Here is an 18,757-nt window from a genome sequence, read left to right as displayed (position 1 = left end):
TATGCTGTTCCAATACAATCACTAATGAGGAAAGTCTTCCACATTTGCCATGCAAAGGGTTTGGCTTTATAATGATTGGTGCTATATAGGGTTGCAAAGCTACCGGTAATTTACCAAAGTTACCGGAATCTTCTGTAATTTTGGTAATTACCAGAAAATATATGGCAATCTATAGAAACTTTTGTAATTGATCCTTGGATAACTCATATATAGTATTCATGTTTATATCTGTGTCCACATTGTCCATGAGTTTCTAGTAGATAGACCATATGGTTCAAGAGAAAATATATTATAATAATATATGCCATTTAGCAGACGGTTTTATCCAAAAGCGACTTACAGTCAGGGGTGCATACAAAAATAGTTAATTAGTGACAAAAGCATCTAATCAACAATGGCATAATGTTTTGTTGTTGACTTTTTCAGAACTGCCACCAGTTTGATGCCAAAACATTGAAAACAAATACATATTGACATTGCAAAATAAAAGTGTGGAGAAAAAATTGATTGGTAAGAAAAAAAGAGTGACTGTCAATTATTGATATCCAGTCTAGACTAATTAATCCAACACACATTCACTGACTGCACGTCTCCAACATTCATGTCCTGTTGAACGTATGTGTTCTTCCAGCACCATGGCTCAGCAGCAGGCCCAGCTCCTCCTGAACATGAATAGCCTGGAGCAGGTTAACTTTGGGGTCCAGCAGAACAACACAGAGGCCTTTGCTGTGGCCCTCTGCCACCTGGCTGAGCTTCATGCTGAACAGGTACTGTAGTTGGTACACCTCATCCCACCTCTGTCTCTCCGGCTTCAGTCCCTCTGTCACGTCTCCCTCAGTGCTCATTTAGTCACTCAGGGCCGTTTCATAACCGTTGATTTGATCCAGATTAAAGCTCAGGAGATGTGCACTTGTGTAGGCTGTGAGTGAGGCCTGCACCAGTTACATGTTCCTGTCTCCCTCCCTTCAGGGCCTGTATGGGGCTGTGTCTGAGGTCCTGAAGCATCTGAAGGAGCAGTTTCCACCTCACACCCAACATGCCAAGGTGAGCCATTCTGAACTCCTGCTCTTCTCTATCCATCAACTATAGACTTGGCCTCAATCCCCATGTTTATCACTTTCCTATTGCTGCGGAACACAGAAACGCCATTGTCTTCTTTTCAAAGGCGATGACACTGACATGGCTGGTATGAAGTGGGCTGTTCATTCTAATGTTTTGTGTTCTGTCACCCAGCTGTGGATGTTCTGTGACCTCAAGATCCAGTTTGACAGAGCTATGAATGATGGGAAATACCACTTGGCGGAGCCCCATGTCACAGCCATTGCTGCCTTGAACAAAACTGAGGGTCTTTATAGGTAAGGAAGGGTCATGACTCAGAACATAGAACACCTTTACACAGTCTTCCAGTGCTGTAGCTGTATGTATGTGGGGCGTTCCACTAATTCAGTGGCTTTTGAGAAGTGTAACTTGGTCCCCAAAAACGTTTTGATTTCACCTAATTTGAACATTGTCATAAAGAGCACATGTTCAACTAGATGGAAAACACGTTTTCCCATCTCAAGAGATACAAATAAATAAGACTATACTAAGTGGCAGATAAAGGAACAGGGTTGACTGTAACAGGGTTGATGATTTCATATTAAATCAGCCATAAATCCTCTTGTGACAGGCAGAATGAAAGCTTGTTGTGTACCTCAGGGAGGGGCAACTGAATGCAAGCTTCACAAAGAAAAATGTACATTGCTAAAACGTTTCAAGTCTGTCTATCTATGGGTAACAGGGTTGACATGTTATTCTCGACACGCTCAGTTTTCCACCACAGAACACCAGAAATTGCCAAAAAGAGTAGAACCAGATCACCTGCTTTTTTTACACTATGATTTAACTAGGGTTGACCTTAAAATAAGTGACAGACGTAAATGAATCACTAATCACATTAAATAATCATCTTCAGAAATAACTTTGTCAAAGTAACAAAATAACCAGAGTTTTACAATGATGGGGAAACTAGGATACATTTTGTGTGTGTGGGTTGAAATCTTCCTAGAAGTGACACGGTGTTGACGAAGGGACAGATTTATTGAAGGTGGTCTATATTAAAGGGCACTTCATTTCATAGAACAGGCTTTTAAAATGCAATATTGGTGCACAATTTCTACTTAAAATATTAAAGGGACGCAAACCGCACTCTTTTCGTGGAACGACCCATGTGTATATCTGTCGTGTTAACAGGAAAGCTCAAGTGCTGAAGGCCTTGAACCGGACCACTGAAGCATACAGTATCCTGCAGAGGCTGCAGCTGTACTGCGAGAAGACCAAGTACACAGAGATGATCATCAGGTAGGCTCTAAATGAAACAACAGACTCCATATTTTTGGGGTAAGGGTTGTTTATCAGATATGTGTTTTAGACATATTTGTATGCCTTGTGCAGGGTGATGCTGGTCACAGCTGAGTTGCATTGGGAGTCGTCAGGTTTTGCCACAGCCCTTCCTCTCCTGCTGCAGGCCCTGGCCCTGGCCAGACAGCACCACCTACAGGCCCTGGCCTCCGAGACCATCCTTCACCTGGCTTTCACTCAGGTCAGCACAACATGCAATATGTAACCCTGTTATGGCAAACACCACCGTATACTCTCGCAAACCCCTACACATGCTAACACACACATCTTCAAACCCCTTAACTTAGACAGAACTGCATATTGTATGCAAAGTAAACTCCCACATTTAGGCACAACAAGGAAATTTATACTGGGTTATATTTAAAAAGTCCAATAGTTTGTGTTCTTCTCCTTCCCCCTGTCCAGTTGATGCTGGGAGTGCCGGAGCAGGCTCTGGGTGTCCTTCATGAGGCGATGGAGCCCATCCTGGCCCACGGAGCGGTCATGGATAAGGGCAGAGCTCTGCTGCTGGCAGCCCGCTGTCAGATGGCCATAGCTGGGACCCGGTCCAATGGCCAGAGGCATGCAGGTAGCACACATCCGCAACACAAACTTAATATCACTCACTACCTCAAATGTACATGTTTGTGGATACAATCACTTTGTCATGTAAGTACACAGACAGGAGTCGTTCAGAGTCTTCCTCCCTGTTGTCTCCCTCCAGCTTTAGGCCTGGCTGTGCAATCGCTGGGAGAGGCTGCAGCCTACTTCTCCATGCTGGACTGTAAGGAGCGTCTCCGTGACGTCCACTACCTGCAGGCCCGGCTGCACCACACCCTGGGACAAACCCCCCAGCGCAACAAATGTGCCATGCTGTTCCGCCTCCTGGACCAGGAGCTGCAGGCGCCGGGGGCAGCTGTTGCCATGCGACTCTGAACAGTCATCACCACCCTGCCTTCTCCGACACAGACCAGAACATATACTGGTGTACTCTGTCATTGTCATGGACTTCACATTCTATCCTATCTTTTGGTTCAAATTGCAACATTGCTTGTGTGTTAAAGAGTAGAGAAACAACTGGTTTAGGGCACTCCAAATTTACATTGCAAACTTGTATCGTCTATCTACAATATAAACATAAGACTTCAAGTCTCTAATCTTTTCTCATGTTTGTTGTGCTTTTTTTTTGCAAAATGGAGAACAAGAAAATCACAAATTTGTTCCACCTGAAAATGTTTGTCTGACTACCACTAGATGTCAAGCACAGCTGTTGGCGAAAGAGTGCAGCCTGGTTGGGCCTCCCCACAATTGTAACGTTTATTTGCAGTATAAACAGTACCAACAAATGTAGGTGTTTCCCTCAGGACGTGATGGATAACTGTGCAGGATCCAGAGGCCTCGATATGGAAACCTAGATGACGCCACACCACCTCTTTGAGTAGCACCCACATAGTATTTGAATTTCAGCATACATACTGTTATACAACAGTTTATCCTTTATTCAGGACCAGAGAGATCTGATTCTTTAGAGGTAGTCATAGCCTCTGTTGTAGGATGTCGATAGAATTGATCTGGACTATAGAGGACTTGTCTTTGCATCTGCAATTATAGCGTCTGTGACGGTATGGGCAGCTCCATTGAGGATCTCTTCATTTTTAAGTAGTACATTTTCTTCACGATAAGCTAATCCCTCCTGATGACCCGGTTGGACATGACTCCAACAGGAGGGATCAGCCAATGAATTTGGAAGTTTCACCCAGTTGACACATTAAAATGGTGGAAGTCCTCAATGACACTGCCCATGCTAATTTTGCCCTTTGGCCACTATCATTCTCTATGATATGTACTTGTATTTTGTCATTTATCATCATGTTCTTCAAAGTCCCAGTGGTGGGATCCCATCATAGGTCAAAGATAAATATACAGAGATATCTAGCATAGAGGATCCGCATTCTCATCTATGCTTAGAGAATGAGGAATGGTTTAGTGTTTCTCAGCTGTTGGAGTTACCACGATATGATGAGTGAGAGTAATATCAAATCAGAGCCGGGCAGAAGATGATTATGTTTTAGAGAGAGCATTGTGAATTTTCTTCAACTGGAAGCATGCCAATGGAAAAAAGTGAACATTTTAGCAAAGGAAAAGATTTCCCAGAGATATGCGCACATCAATGTAATAGTCCTGAGATGATTTGAAATATCTTTGTGTGTGTGTGCCATAACATGACAATCTGTGAGAACTGAGCTGAACAATGACACTGCACATTGTTTTTGTTAGTCTGGTGTAGATTTATGCGACCTGTGAGAGTGATCATTTTTTTTATTGGGTTAAGTTATTCAGCATACTCAGTCAGTGCCAGTCATGAGCGCCATTACATTTACATTATCTCTTCATAATGGCATTGATCCAAGATCACGTCTTGTGAAATATTTGGATATTTTCAATATCCTGAATTGCCCTTTGGTTTGTATACAGAAGAAGCTTAGCCTAATAGCATTTAAAACATTACCTAACATTGGTATGAAAACACTGAAGTTTTATTACTGAAACAAAGCATTGACACGGTGATATAGCCCTGAGCCTTCAAATATTACATTCTGGGTCTCTACGCATTTGAGGTACAAAGCAGAACCAATTTAGTTGAAAGCCAATGTAATATTTAACATTTGAGTGGGCTGGTTTTTGAGAATGTTCTGCATGTCCCTCTCACATGAAAAAAGCATTGTCATATTACTTGAGCCTTTTTTGGTTGACGTCAACGGCTTACATTAGACAAAAAGAAAGTATGTTCCATTGCCCTATCAGTCTTAACTTTACCATGTTGGTTTGTTCCAGATGTTTATTGGTATGTTTGCACAAGAAGTACTCTAAGACTGTGTGCGGGGTCTGAAATACGCTACATGTCACTTCGCTCTATAAACCAATACAGTAGATAATGGGCCTCCATGGAACAGGAGACGGCACAGAGACTGTCTGTGTAAACACACACAGACTCACACTGCATAATTCACTCTGCTCTTGTGTGCGTGTGTTTATATATCTAGAGCGAGATGGAGAGGGTGAGCTGCAGCCGTGGGATGTCTTTGCATCAGACAACACTAGATGGGGCATGTGCCTAGTGACGCTAAATGTCCTCTGAACCAGTGGCCTGCCCTGTATGTGAGCACTGTGCATCAACACTGACACTATACTCTGTTCAGGCCTGTGCTGTCAAGAGGATCACATTAGTCGGGGGCATGGGATATGTTCTATTAGCACAGTTAGATGAGCTGCATCAAAGGATTGAAATACCCTTGCTTTGCTATTTTTGTATGTAATATACAGCTTCATTAGCCATCATTTCCCATCTGCCCACAGGCTGAATTCTGTCTGAATGAATATGGATCTTCTTGCTCATACAGGGAAGCAGAGAGTAGAGAGTACGCAGATAGTGTCTCAGGCCACATTCAATAAAACCAACCAGGTTGTAGCCTAGACAACAGGATACTACCATAGATGGACTTTAGTTGGCAGTCACATCTCTGTGCACAGTAGAGTTGACTTACTCAGCAGCTACAGGTAACTGCCAAAATAAAGGAAACATCAACATAAAGTGTCTTAATAAAGGAGAAGAGCACACTTTGATAGAGAGGAAGTATTTAGCCTGAGTCGGCTATGTAGCTTCCTATGCATCACTGGTCCATGGAAGCAATTGCTTCAGTGAATAATCCATTTGGAGGCTTATGTAAAAGCCCCAGCTGGCGCCAAATGCCACATCTTGCTAAATTTGTCAGAAGGAAGCTGCTGTGTATTTTGTTCTTCAGACTATTGAAGGAAGTCGAGCCCAATTTTTAGGTTGTAGGTGTAAAATTGTACATCAGTCAGTTGTTTAGACATGTAGCTGTTATTAATCTATTGTGTACATTTGTCATCAGTTCTTTGGTTACAGGTATCGATGCAGAGAAATAAGCCTCTAAGAATATTGGGAACAGGCTGACTAATGTAAAATATATATTATTTAAAAAAAAATTGTAACAAGCATAGCATGAGAACAATGCATGTTTAAAAATATATATATGCAAATGTAAAATACACTATACATTCACTGTACTGCTATGGTCTTACTACATATTAAACATGAACAATTTATGTGTTTTTCTCAACATTCTGCATCACAAAAAATGTAAAAATATCATTTGAGTAGTTAAATGGCAGCCATATTTGAGCCCTTGTTAACAATAGGCCCCCATGGGCAACGGTCAGAGTTGAGATGAAATCAGAAAAACAGAAATCACAGTTTTCAGTTAACAGATCAGAATATGCTTCCTCATGAAAGGAAAAATGTAGCTACCTGTGACCAACATCTTCATAAGGCAGATAGTAGACCTGTAGCCTGGTTGCCAGATCTGTTTGTGATTTAGCCAACCCATAAAGCACCAACAGATATAGCAACCTGACCAGTTAAGACCTGAGGTTAAGGCCTGAGGTTAAAACATACAGACCATTTTTCCTTGATGGAGAGATAAAACAGTCATTTCTCTACATTTGATTTGTTCAATGGACAGACAAACTACTTTGACAACCTTCCATATTGGTGTTCATATTCTCCCCTAAAACATTGCTTTCCTTAAATCTCAGATAAATGGCTCTTTTTCTGTCAAACAGAATGATCGCTCATCATCACAGAGTAATTTGACTAATATGTTGGCTAATATTTCCTAGGCAAACTATTTCATAATGTATATCAGAAGATTCATGGCGTCCATAAAGTTCTGGCCCATTGGTATTTACATCCAGCAGGAATCGAAAGTTGCAGTCCAGCTTTCTGCTACCCCACTGCATTAATAAACTTCCATCTTCAGGATAATCGATAATGATGATCTCTTGATACAGCTAGGATTTAAAAAATGCCACTTTCAGAGTTGCAACCTCACTTCTTTTCAAAACACAAAAATAAATAATGAATAATGCTGAAATAAAAGCAGAAATGCCGCCGATTATTTGGTGTGAAGGGAGGAGGTATTGATGTGGAGTAAAGTCATTTTCCACATCTTGAAATGAATTTCAGCTGAAGAAAGAGAGTGGCTGTGTCACCTTGAGGAGGCATTGTTTTTGTGTCTTTCCAGATACTTAGCTCTATCCCTGCCTCTTTATGGAGGTACACTCCAGGTTTGGGAAGGAAGAGGTGAGGTAAGACTCAGTAGCCCGCTGGATAGCCCCCTTTCCTGGGGTCGGACTCGGCACAGAGCCGCTCCCCCTGTCTCACCACCGCCTGCACCACTGAATCAGGAGTCATCAGCAGCTCTGTTACATGGTTCTTCTTTACCAGGCCATCTAATACACTCTTTTACACAAACACACACATACATAAACACAGAAATAAACACACACACACACACACACAGATTAAAGTCCAGAGTTACGAAACCATTTTTTTAAATTCAACAATATACGATGCGATATTGTTCAGAATTACCCACCTTTTCAAAGCCGTCCTCCACTACAGTCATACTTGGGTTGAGTTGATTGTGAATTCGAGGTAGTGTCACAGCTTTTTTGAGGTCGTAGTCAAAGAACAAGGTATTCAGAATCACCTATGTAAATTAGAAAAGGAAGCATCTTGTACTCTGATTCATCACAATATCACTATGTAAGGATAGATGGATATCATGTGTTAGTATAGGCTATATCAGTTTTAGAGAGGACATTTATGTGTATGGATCAAAACCTACTAGGGCAGTTGCTGTGGTGATCTTTGTTCCACCAGAGGCTCCCACCACCATTTTCACTCTATTGTCTTTGTCAGAGATAATAGTTGGGCACATAGAAGAGAGAGGCCTTTTACCTAAAAAATGAGAGAGAGATAAATCTTCAGACCAAAAGGTATTCTCAGAAAACAAACCAGCCAAGGTTCAAACTGGAGCCATGTGTAAATTGAGAACTTTCAGTAGCCTACCAGCAATAAGGATATTGATTTCAGTTCCTATTCTCACCAGGCTGGATGAAGTTGTTAGGAGATGGAGGGATTCCAAAGTCGTTGGTGATGTATGGAGAGCTGAAGTCATCCATCTCATCATTAAAAATGATGCCAGTTGATCGGGACATGACTTTTGAGCCAAAACTGAAGATAGGAATGATAGTTAAGTAGTTAGAGTTAAGTAATTATAGGAGTTAAGTAACCTATACATGTTATTTTTGGGTTAAATGCAAATGGAAGATTCTTAGTAAGACCATCGGCAACAAAGTTTGTTTAGAGTGCACATGTATACTATATTAAGGATCTGTCTCTGGATATCTATAATCTACCCTGTAGCATTATGTATTCATCAGTCCTATTGTCTCAGAGGAGGTCTTGCCTTGTAGGACTCTTACTATAGATTGATTGTGCTGGTGGCAGCCACAGCACTTCCATCCTCAGCTATGACGGACAGGTGTGCTGTCCCATGATTGTCTGGGACAAAATAATCTTGCTCGTAGTAGCTGTCGGGATGAGTGGTGTCATCTGTGATCTTGCTCCTGATCCCGTCAGCAAAGTAGTCTGAGGTCATGTTGTGGATGAGCTGGAGAGAAGATAAAATCATCAAATAGGAATTCAATTAGTTTCTCCTGGCAATGTTGAACAGCAGTCAACAGCATGTGATTATAGAGCATGTTCAGTAAACAACTGCAAACCATTTTTTTTTTAAAGTCAAATACAGTGCATTCGGAAAGTATTCAGACCCCTTCCCTTTTTCCACATTTTGTTACATTACAGCCTTATTAAAAAATAAAATCCTCATCAATCTACACAACACCCCATAATGACAAAGCGATAACAGATTTTAAGAAATGTTTGCAAATGTATAAAAAATTAAATGTACATAAAGTAAGTATTCAGACCCTTTGCTATGAGACTCAAAATTGAGATCAGGTGCATCCTGTTTCTGTTGATCATCCTTGAGATGTTTCTACAACTTGATTGGAGTCCACCTGTGGTAAATTCAATTGATTGGACATGATTTGGAAAGGCACACACCTGCCTATATAAGGTCCCACAGTTGACAGTCACAGCAAAAACCAAGCCATGAGGACAAAGGAATTGTACGTGGAGCTCTGAGACAGGATTGTGTCAAGGCACAGATCTGGGGAAGGATACCAAAACATTTCTGCAGCATTGAAGGTCCCCAAGAACACAGTGGCCTCCATCATTCTTAAATGGAAGAAGTTTGGAACCACCAAGACTCTTCCTAGAGCTGCCCGCCCGGCCAAACTGACCAATCGGCGGAGAAGGCCCTTGATCATAGAAGTGCCCAAGAACCCGATGGTCACTCTGATAGAGCTCCAGAGTTCCTCTGTGGAGATGGGAGAACCTTCCAGATGGACAACCATCTCTACAGGACTCCACCAATCAGGCCTTTATTGTAGAGTGGCCAGATGGAAGCCACTCCTCTGTTAAAGGCACATGACAGCCCGCTTGGAGTTTGCCAAAAGGCACCTAAAGGACTCTGAGACCATGAGAAACAAGATTCTCTGGTCTGGTGAAACCAAGATTGAACTCTTTGGCCTAAATGCCAAGCGTCACGTCTGGAGAAAACGTGGCACCATCCCTACGTTGAATCATGGTGTTGGCAGCATCATGCCGTGGGGATGCAGCCGCAGGGACTGGGAGACTAGTCAGGACTGAGGGAAAGATGAATGGAGAAAAGTACAGAGAGATCCTTAATAAAAACCTGCTCCAGAGCACTCAGGACCTCAGACTGGGGTGAAGGTTCACCTTCCAGCAGGACAACGACCCTAAGCACAAAGCCAAGACAATGCAAGAGTGGCTTCAGGACAAGTTTCTGAATGTCCTTGAGTGGCCCAGCCAGAGATCGGACTTGAACCCAATCAAACATCTCTGGAGAGACCTGAAAATAGCTGTACAGCGATGCTCCTCATCCAACCTGACAGAGCTTGAGAGGATCTGCAGAGAAGAATGTGAGAAACTCCCCAATACAGGTGTGCCAAGCTTGTAGCGTCATACCTAAGACTCAAGGCTGTAATCACTGCCAAAGGTGCTTCAACAAAGTACTGCGTTAAGGGTCTGAATACTTATGTAAATGTGATATTCCAGTTTTTTATTTGTAATACATTTTATTTGTAATAAATTTACAAAAAATTCTAATAACCTGTTTTTGCTTTGTCATTATGATGTAATGTGTGTAGATTGAGGGGTGGGGACAATTTAATTAATTTTAGAATTAGGCTGTTCGGTAACAAAATGTGGAAAAAGTCAAGAGGTCTGAATACTTTCCGAATGCACTGTGCATATATATTTGAGAGTGAAACTTTTTATTTGAAAGCTGTGTATCAGGGTTCTCACATCAGTGATATTGAGATAACGTGGATCCCCTAGTTTGCTCCTCTTGGCATAAGCAAACCGGAAAGCCTCCACGATGCGGTGATATGTCAGAGTCTTTTTCTCGGCCGTTGAAACACTTGTGCCAGTGAAGTTATAACCTGTAGAAAAAGCACACAAAAATGTTGATCTAATACACGGGTGAGTAAACTTTTTGACTCTAAGGCCACATCGGGGATTTCAAAATTCAACGGATGGCCGCACTGATTTTTTGGCGACCGATTTGTTCGTCAAAATGAATTTGTGGGCAGAAAAAGGGGAGTTATTTGAAAATGTATCGATTCATTATCATTATCCCCCCAAAAAGCTTAGAAAATCCCTCACGGGCCACATTTAATCGATCTAATATGTCAGCCCAAAAAAAGAACTGTGTTCATTTATCAAAGATACAGTTTTAATGTAATTCGATGTTTCCATCACAGGGTCATTTCCGTCTAATTCCGTCCTTGTTTTTGCACAAACACGAGCAGGTATGGTTGATGTCAAGATGTAGAGGACTAGTGCAGTTTAGTTCATTTCCAGTGAGATAATGTCCAGAGAGCTTACAGCAAGTCTCTCTTAACTTCTACTTCATCACAATCCCGGATCCGGGAGCACCCCCATCAGTAAAAAAGCTGACTAGCATAGCCTAGCATAGCGTCACAAGTAAATACTAGCATCTAAATATCATTAAATCACAAGTCCAAGACACCAGATGAAAGACACACATCTTGTGAATCCAGCCATCATTTCTGATTTTTAAAATGTTTTACAGGGAAGACACAATATGTATTTCTATTAGCTAACCACGATAGCAAAAGACACAACTTTTTTTTCCCACCATTTTTTTCCTGCATAGGTAGCTATCACAATTTCGACCAAATAAAGATATAAATAGTCACTAACCAAGAAACAACTTCATCAGATGACAGTCTGATAACATATTTATTGTATAGCATATGTTTTGTTAGAAAAATGTGCATATTTCAGGTATAAATCATAGTTTTACATTGCAGCCACCATCACAACTCTCACCAAAGCAACTAGAATAACTACAGAGACCAACGTGAATTACCTAAATACTCATCATAAAACATTTATGAAAAATACACAGCGTACAGCAAATGAAAGACAAAGATCTTGTGAATCCAGCCAATATTTCAGATTTTTTAAGTGTTTTACAGCGAAAACACAATATAGCATTATATTAGCTTACTACAATAGCCAACCACACAACAGCATTGATTCAAGCCAACAATAGCGATAACCAATAAACCAGCAAAAGATATACATTTTTTCACTAACCTTCTCAAACTTCTTCAGATGACAGTCCTATAACATCATATTACACAATACATATAGAGTTTGTTCGAAAATGTGCATATTTAGCAGCACAAATCGTGGTTATACAATGAGAATAGTAGCCAAGCTGCCAACAATATGTCGGGAGAAATCTTGGGAGAGGCACCTAATCTAATCAGTAACTAATCATAAACTTGACTAAAAAATACAGGTTGGACAGCAAATGGAAGATACATTAGTTCTTAATGCAACCGCTGTGTTAGATTTTTAAAATTAACGTTACTACGACATACAGCGTGCGTTAAAGCGAGACCGCACCGAAATTAATGGCGGAATATGAGTTTTACATTTTTCAACAGAACAACGAATTAACATCATAAATAGTTCTTACTTTTTGATGAGCTTTCATCAGAATCTTGGGCAAGTTGTCCTTTGTCCAAAAGAATCGTTGCTCGGTTGTAGATTGTCGCCTTCAACTTTGGAATTAGCAGTAAACATTAGCCATGTGGCCCAGACGTGCCCAACTCACTAGAACGCAGCACAAAGAAATATCCGAAAATCGCAATATACTGATATAAACTGATATAACTCGGTTTAAAATAACAACATTATGATGTCTTTAACACCTATATCGAATAAAATCAGAGCCGGATATATCTAAGGCCTATAACGGTAGCTTTCCAGCTTTTCCATGGCGAATGTTGAAAAGAGTGGACCCCACGTTCCCAAACCCTTTATATGGCCTCAGATCTGCCTAGCAACACCATTCCAATTCTCACTATTTGCTGACATCTAGGGGAAGGCGTATGCAGTGCATCTCGACCAATAGACGACTTGCAAATTAATAAACTGACCTCAGAACAGCCTGACTGATTTCAGATTTATCACTTCCTCACAGGAAAATTGCTCCAACTTGAGTTCTGTTTTACTCACAGATATAATTCAAACGGTTTTAGAAACTAGAGAGTGTTTTCTATCCAATAGTAATAATAATATGCATATTGTACGAGCAAGAATTGAGTACGAGGCAGTTTAATTTGGGAACGAAATTTTTACAAAGTGAAAACAGCACCCCCTATTGAGAAAAGGTTTTAAGATGAGATGACAAACTGGGAGGCCTGAGCTGTTTGTTTACAGTCAATTAGTGGTGGATGATGATGCCCCTCTGTGTCTAAAGCACGACTAATCATCTTCTCCATGACCACACTCTCTGCATCTGGTGAATTAGCTGTGGCTGGATTCATGTAGAGGGGCGGTGGTGGTTATGGAGGGTGCGGAAACACTGTCCAAGGTGGTACAGTGGAAGGAAACCTGACATCCTCTGGTCCGCATGGCTGAGTTCAGACTCAGAGTTATCTAGGCTGCTGCTCACCGTCCACTATGTTGAGTATGAGTGCCAGGACTGGGCCGCTGGAGGGGGCGTCTGGGACGTGCATGGTGTACTCGCCCACCGTCAGCTTCAGTGGGTTCTCATTCAACACAGGCCAGTAGTCCAACAGGTCCTCCAGGGTGATAATACCACCTGAGAAGTGAAAATAATAACTGCTGAAGAAGCACATCGACAAACTGCCTATCAGATCTGTCTTGTCTAATCATCATCATAGTGGTTACAGCAAGAATGATGAGCTTTAATAGAATATTATAATGCACAAGAAATAGAGAAAGACCTGCTGCCTGGATGTCATCAACAATTGTCTGTGCCATTGTCCCATTGTAAAAAACATCAGGTCCTTCCTCCGCTATCCTCTTGTAGGTGTCTGCTAGTTTGGGAAATTTAATGATATCATTTTCCTTCAGGATGTTTTTCTGGGAGTCACAGAACACTTCACTGGAATACAAAAACAGGAGCAGAAAACTTATCAGGAGTTATTCAAATAAATCTGTAGAGTAAAAGGACCAGCATTCCCATGGCATTGTCATCATAGGTTTTACAGCGGCCAATCAAATCATCAATGGTCATAAGAAATCACAGAGGAAGCCATGAATTTTGGACATCAATGTAATCACATTTTATTGGTTGCAATATATCAATGTGGTACTCTGTGATAAAATCCAACTAATAATCCAATTACAGTACTTTATTGAGCAGGGATGGCCTCAGTCGGGGTCTGAACTTAATGTTGAGAGTTAGAATAGTAGATCACACAAGGTGACATTTCAAAATGTTGTTGTACATCAGTAGTTTTTATCTTGTGTCCGTCACTCAACTAGCCTATGTCAGCTAAACATTTTTTGATTGGTAAATTAGTCTAGCCAGCTATCTAAACGTGTAGTAATCATGGTCAAATTACCGACCAGGGGATCCCATTGATTTTATTATTACATATCATATTCAAAAGTGAAAAAACAATTCTCCACCCTATGGCAAAATGTGTAGAATTTCAGGAAATTAGCTGTAAAACTGCACATTTTTCTCTCAGTCCCATGGCAAAATTAATAGAATTGCATGAAATGAGTTATGCAATTGCTAAATCTTCTCTCCACCCCATGGCAAAATGTGTAGAATTGCAGCAAACTTGCTTTTAAACGGCAGCACCCCCTCTATGCCACATGAAAAAATGTGTAGAATTGCAACAAATTAACTCTAGAACTTCAATTTTTCTATCTGCTGTCAAGAGGGGGCTGCTAAAATGTTCTGCTCGCAAGGTGGGGGCCCCCCAACAAAATGTCACTTAGGGCCCCCAAAAGGTTGGGGCCGACACTGACTGCATGTGTGGGTATGGATGTTGGTACACAGACCCGAGAGCCACTGCGACCCCTCATAATGAGTTCAGATTTTTTGTGGCCCCCACCCCCATAGAACATTTCATTTACACTCTCATTAAAGGGTAGCTATTATCAACCATCCATATCACTTAAGTCTATCTTTGTCAATATTATTAGATTTGTAGAAGTGGTTGTAGTAGTAATATAGCAATTACAGAATATTTTTTTCCATATTTGTTTTCTTTGATCTCCTGTCCTATCCTCACCACATATTGGCATCTCCTTGAATAGCGTCCTTGTTGCTGGCGATGGCCTTGGCCAGGGCTTTGCCTATATGGAAACCTACGCGTGCCAACTCAATGCTTGGCTCAAACAGCTCCTTCCATGGCAGCCTGCCGTGTCTCCTGTGTGCCATCTCGTAACCACGGATCTCCCCAGGAATGGCTATAGACAATCCACCTGTTATGCAAAGAAGTCTTTACCACATTTTGCACAAAGTTGGAACCCTGCCCAGAAAGGATTTAAAATGCGTATCATTCCATTTCCCCATTTTGAGAGGTCAAACTGTTGCCCCCTTAGCAATGCATATGATGCAGAAGGTTAGAATTAATTTTCCTTAGAATGATGGAAGATCAGGAAAGAGGCTGCCAGAAGGTTCAAACACAGTGTTATCTTCTCTCTATCCCTACCCCACTGTGATACATGACAGCTACGATATTACTATTCAACTGTTATCTCAGAATGGTTTGAACTACAGAACCTGCCTAGCCTACCCTGTGCCTGACATACATTCCAGAACAGTAAAAATGGTACCTTTCCGAGAAAGCTGGGTGTTTTCGCCAAACATGTCTTCCGTCGCGTTCATGGGTGCTGTCTCCCTCGCGTCAATGGTTTCTACCTTCCCTGTCGAACAGTGATACAAAATACAGACAAATGGATGTGTTTGTTAGCTTTTTTAATTTGTGGTGTCTTGAGGACTCACTGACTCACCTGTGGAAGCGTTGTAGATGTTGAAGAAGAGACCCCCTCCAATGCCCATGCTGTGAGCGTTCAGGAGGCCAACACACAGCAGGGCGGCGATAGATGCATCCACCGCTGAGCCGTTCCTCTTCAGGATGTCCCTAGGTACGCACACACACACACTTAATGCTCCTTGTAGAGCTTAATCGTGTCCTGTCATTTGACTAAGCGTCTACCATGAATCATTGTATCAAAGGGAATTAGTTGGCTAGTGTTACATTACTTACCTCCCCACCTCAGAGCATATCCCAGCATCTGTAGCCACGGCAGCTTTTGAGTAGAAATGGTCTGAGGGTGAGATGGGGTTCTTGTTTCCCACCCCCATGAACACCCCCACGAACACTCCTACTGCAGCCACCAGCAAAACCACCAGGCCAGCCACCAGGGACTTCCTGACCATTTTCCTGCCCAGGGGAACCAACACACCAACACATCTTACAGTTAGACAGGAGCCTTGCAGATACTGTATCTTCCTGATTGAATGTATTATATAGTTAGAAGTAGTAGGATTTTTTAGCATGTCTAATGATGATACACTTTATTTCAAGTGAATATATACTTTCACCCTTGAAAAATTATAGTATTCCTCTCCCCTCAATGTTTTGTGATCCTGGCCTGAATTTACCATGTGTATGACCTCTCCTATAGAGGACACACATTTGTATCTTGAAATTATCACACAGCCCTGTGACAAACACTGTGACAACCAACCCCGTTCTCCCTTACATAGGAAGCATAAAATTAAGAGTAAGATACAAGAAATTGAACATATACACCGAGTGTACAAACCATTAAGAACACCTTCCTAATATTGAGTTAAACCCCCTCATGCCCCAGACTCAATTCATCAGGGCATGGATTCTACAAGGTTTCGAAAGCATTCCACAGGGATGCTGGCCCATGTTGTGTCTAGTTGGCTGGATGTCCTTTGGGTGGTGGACCGTTCTTGATACACACAGGAAACTGTTGAGTGTGAAAATCCTAGTAGCGTTGCAGTTCTTGACACAAACTGGTGTGCCTGGCACCTACTACTATACCCCATTCAAAGGCACTTTAATATTTTGTCTTGCCCATTCACCCTCTGAATGGCACACATACACAATCCATGTCTCAATTGTCTCAAGGCTGAAAATCCTTCTTTAACCTGTCTCCTCCCCTTCATCTACACTTATTGAAGTGGATTTAACAAGTGGCATCAACAAGGGATCATAGCTTTCACCTGGATTCACCTGGTCAGTCTATGTTATGGTATGTAAACTCAACTTATACCAAACAAAATCCATTGATTTCAAAGTTTAACATCTCAAATGACGGTTTCTGCTATTGGTTAAACTTTGAAATATATTTAATAGTGAAAAATCTGAGTCTCATAGTAATTCCATTTCTGAGGAATTGCCCTCGGGCTACACAGAAAACATGGCAACCACACCAATGTACTCTTCACCATAAAGTACATTGTGTTATAAAATAACAATTTATTATATTAAGAGTTTGTCTTATCAACCATTTGGCAACACTTACATAATAGATGTAACCCTGATATCTGATATTTGGCCTATACTTTAGAACTAAGCTGTTCAGGAGGGAACAAAAATACACTGTAATGAGTTACTGAACACTGTAATGAGTTACTGAACACTGTATTGAGTTACTGAACACTGTAATGAGTTACTGAACACTGTAATGAGTTACTCAGTAACATTTAGCCTAGTCCTGTGGTGTCCAGCAGCACAACTGATTTACAGCATAAAAAACTCCTTACTTTCAGCCTTAACCACATGTTCTGTCTCTGTAATTGACCGGTAATCAACATAGCCTAATCAGCATGTGTAATCATTTTTATAACCACACTAAATTGCCATAACTAGCTTTGGCACACACAACAGCATGTTGCCTCAATCAAATGACGTGTTCAGTGTTCAGTAATGTTGATTTGGCCAGACATACCATATTTTACCAGACAAACACTGGAGACATGCGAGGTAGTTGGATAGGACTTGATGGGAATTGGGGTAGCCATGTCATTCTAGACAGAACAGATGGTTAAAACCCCCGTAACGAGTTAACAAGCAGTTAACAAATAGTTAACAAACCAAGGTTTTTGAGACAAAAATATTTTTCACATTGCATTTTAAACTTGTAAAGTTCCTTTTAATCCTTTATTAGATGTATAATATGCTCTTTGAAGGAGTCCAGAAGTGATTATAATTGAATCACACAATAGCCTATTTCACAATGAATTACACAGTATTTCATCCTTGCCAACCATGTCAGAACACTTGACAGAATTCCAATTCCCCCCAAAATGGATCCCAATATCAAACAATGATATCCTAATCAATTTGATAGTATAAATCACACAGCTTATAGTTGATGATGAACTTACTTCCATAGATTGCTCAATGCACAGCACAGCATGTGCTCCCTTATGGATTTAACAGCAGCTCACCCATAGATATAGGGTTCCAAATAGTAGGATTCTATTTCTATGCACTTACCATTGTCTATTATTGCTGCATACTGTTCTGAACCCCTGATGGCCCCTGTGACTACATTTGGCCTTATCTAGGGAATGAATGTAAGACAATAAAGCACTGTGGCCCCAACCCAAACTGGTCTCACTGATCATTTTTATAACAAACAACCCCCATGCCATCCATATGATTGCTGCAAAAGGTTTAATGCAAATACAGTGCAATGTCACAGTAGCCTAAATAAAGGTGGTAGAGTTTATTCACAACAGGTGTTTCTTAATAAAGGCTGTGCACTCAGTGGCCATACCATGCACCTTCCTAAATTGAAGTCGTGAGAAGGGCGTGTCGTAACTTCGTAGAGCGCGCAATGGCAGAAGAAGGCTATAATTGGTTATGCGCGCCACGTGTCTGGTGTCTGCCGCGCAACACTGCACAAACCTAAACAACAGCGTAAAGGCACGAGCATCCACCGAGCATACTGGCACACGTAGACCTTCAGAGATCATAAAATTAACAGAGCATTCGTCTGTCCTCGTAAATG

The 18,757-nt window shown here is 41.3% G+C and overlaps 2 protein-coding genes across 2 annotated transcripts; one reads left to right on the top strand and one right to left on the bottom strand.

Annotated features, from left to right (window-relative positions):
* The first annotated feature begins 1,251 nt into the window (after nt 1-1,251).
* LOC120063176 (anaphase-promoting complex subunit 5-like) lies at nt 1,252-3,529 on the top strand. Its single transcript, XM_039013379.1, has 5 exons — nt 1,252-1,355; nt 2,233-2,340; nt 2,434-2,581; nt 2,806-2,968; nt 3,104-3,529. Exons 1-5 carry the CDS (start codon nt 1,276-1,278, stop codon nt 3,313-3,315), a joined length of 711 nt encoding a protein of 236 aa, XP_038869307.1. The 5' UTR covers nt 1,252-1,275; the 3' UTR covers nt 3,316-3,529.
* A 4,026-nt stretch (nt 3,530-7,555) lies between these two features.
* LOC120062720 (glutathione hydrolase 1 proenzyme-like) lies at nt 7,556-16,142 on the bottom strand. The gene is made up of 12 exons (XM_039012780.1): nt 15,970-16,142; nt 15,713-15,843; nt 15,536-15,625; nt 14,989-15,181; nt 13,684-13,844; nt 13,389-13,538; nt 10,700-10,836; nt 8,731-8,918; nt 8,352-8,479; nt 8,091-8,203; nt 7,839-7,952; nt 7,556-7,702 (listed from the first exon to the last, which is right to left on the bottom strand). Exons 1-12 carry the CDS (start codon nt 16,140-16,142, stop codon nt 7,556-7,558), a joined length of 1,725 nt encoding a protein of 574 aa, XP_038868708.1.
* Nucleotides 16,143-18,757: the final 2,615 nt, after the last annotated feature.

Source organism: Salvelinus namaycush, chromosome 18 (assembly GCF_016432855.1).
Source record: "Salvelinus namaycush isolate Seneca chromosome 18, SaNama_1.0, whole genome shotgun sequence".
Lineage (NCBI taxonomy): Eukaryota > Metazoa > Chordata > Actinopteri > Salmoniformes > Salmonidae > Salvelinus > Salvelinus namaycush.
This window is presented reverse-complemented; position numbering and strand designations above follow the sequence as displayed.

Bases quoted from the DNA above. Each gene is read 5' to 3' on its own strand.
- LOC120063176 (XM_039013379.1), top strand. From the start codon at position 1,276: ATGAATGATGGGAAATACCACTTGGCGGAGCCCCATGTCACAGCCATT. The intron at 2,341-2,433 runs GTAGGCTCTAAA...TGCCTTGTGCAG, and splicing joins TACACAGAGATGATCATCAG to GGTGATGCTGGTCACAGCTG. The intron at 2,969-3,103 runs GTAGCACACATC...GTCTCCCTCCAG, and splicing joins CAATGGCCAGAGGCATGCAG to CTTTAGGCCTGGCTGTGCAA.
- LOC120062720 (XM_039012780.1), bottom strand. From the start codon at position 16,142: ATGGTCAGGAAGTCCCTGGTGGCTGGCCTGGTGGTTTTGCTGGTGGCT. The intron at 15,182-15,535 runs GTACCATTTTTA...TTTGCATAACAG, and splicing joins CACCCAGCTTTCTCGGAAAG to GTGGATTGTCTATAGCCATT. The intron at 8,204-8,351 runs GTGAGAATAGGA...CTCATTTTTTAG, and splicing joins TAACAACTTCATCCAGCCTG to GTAAAAGGCCTCTCTCTTCT.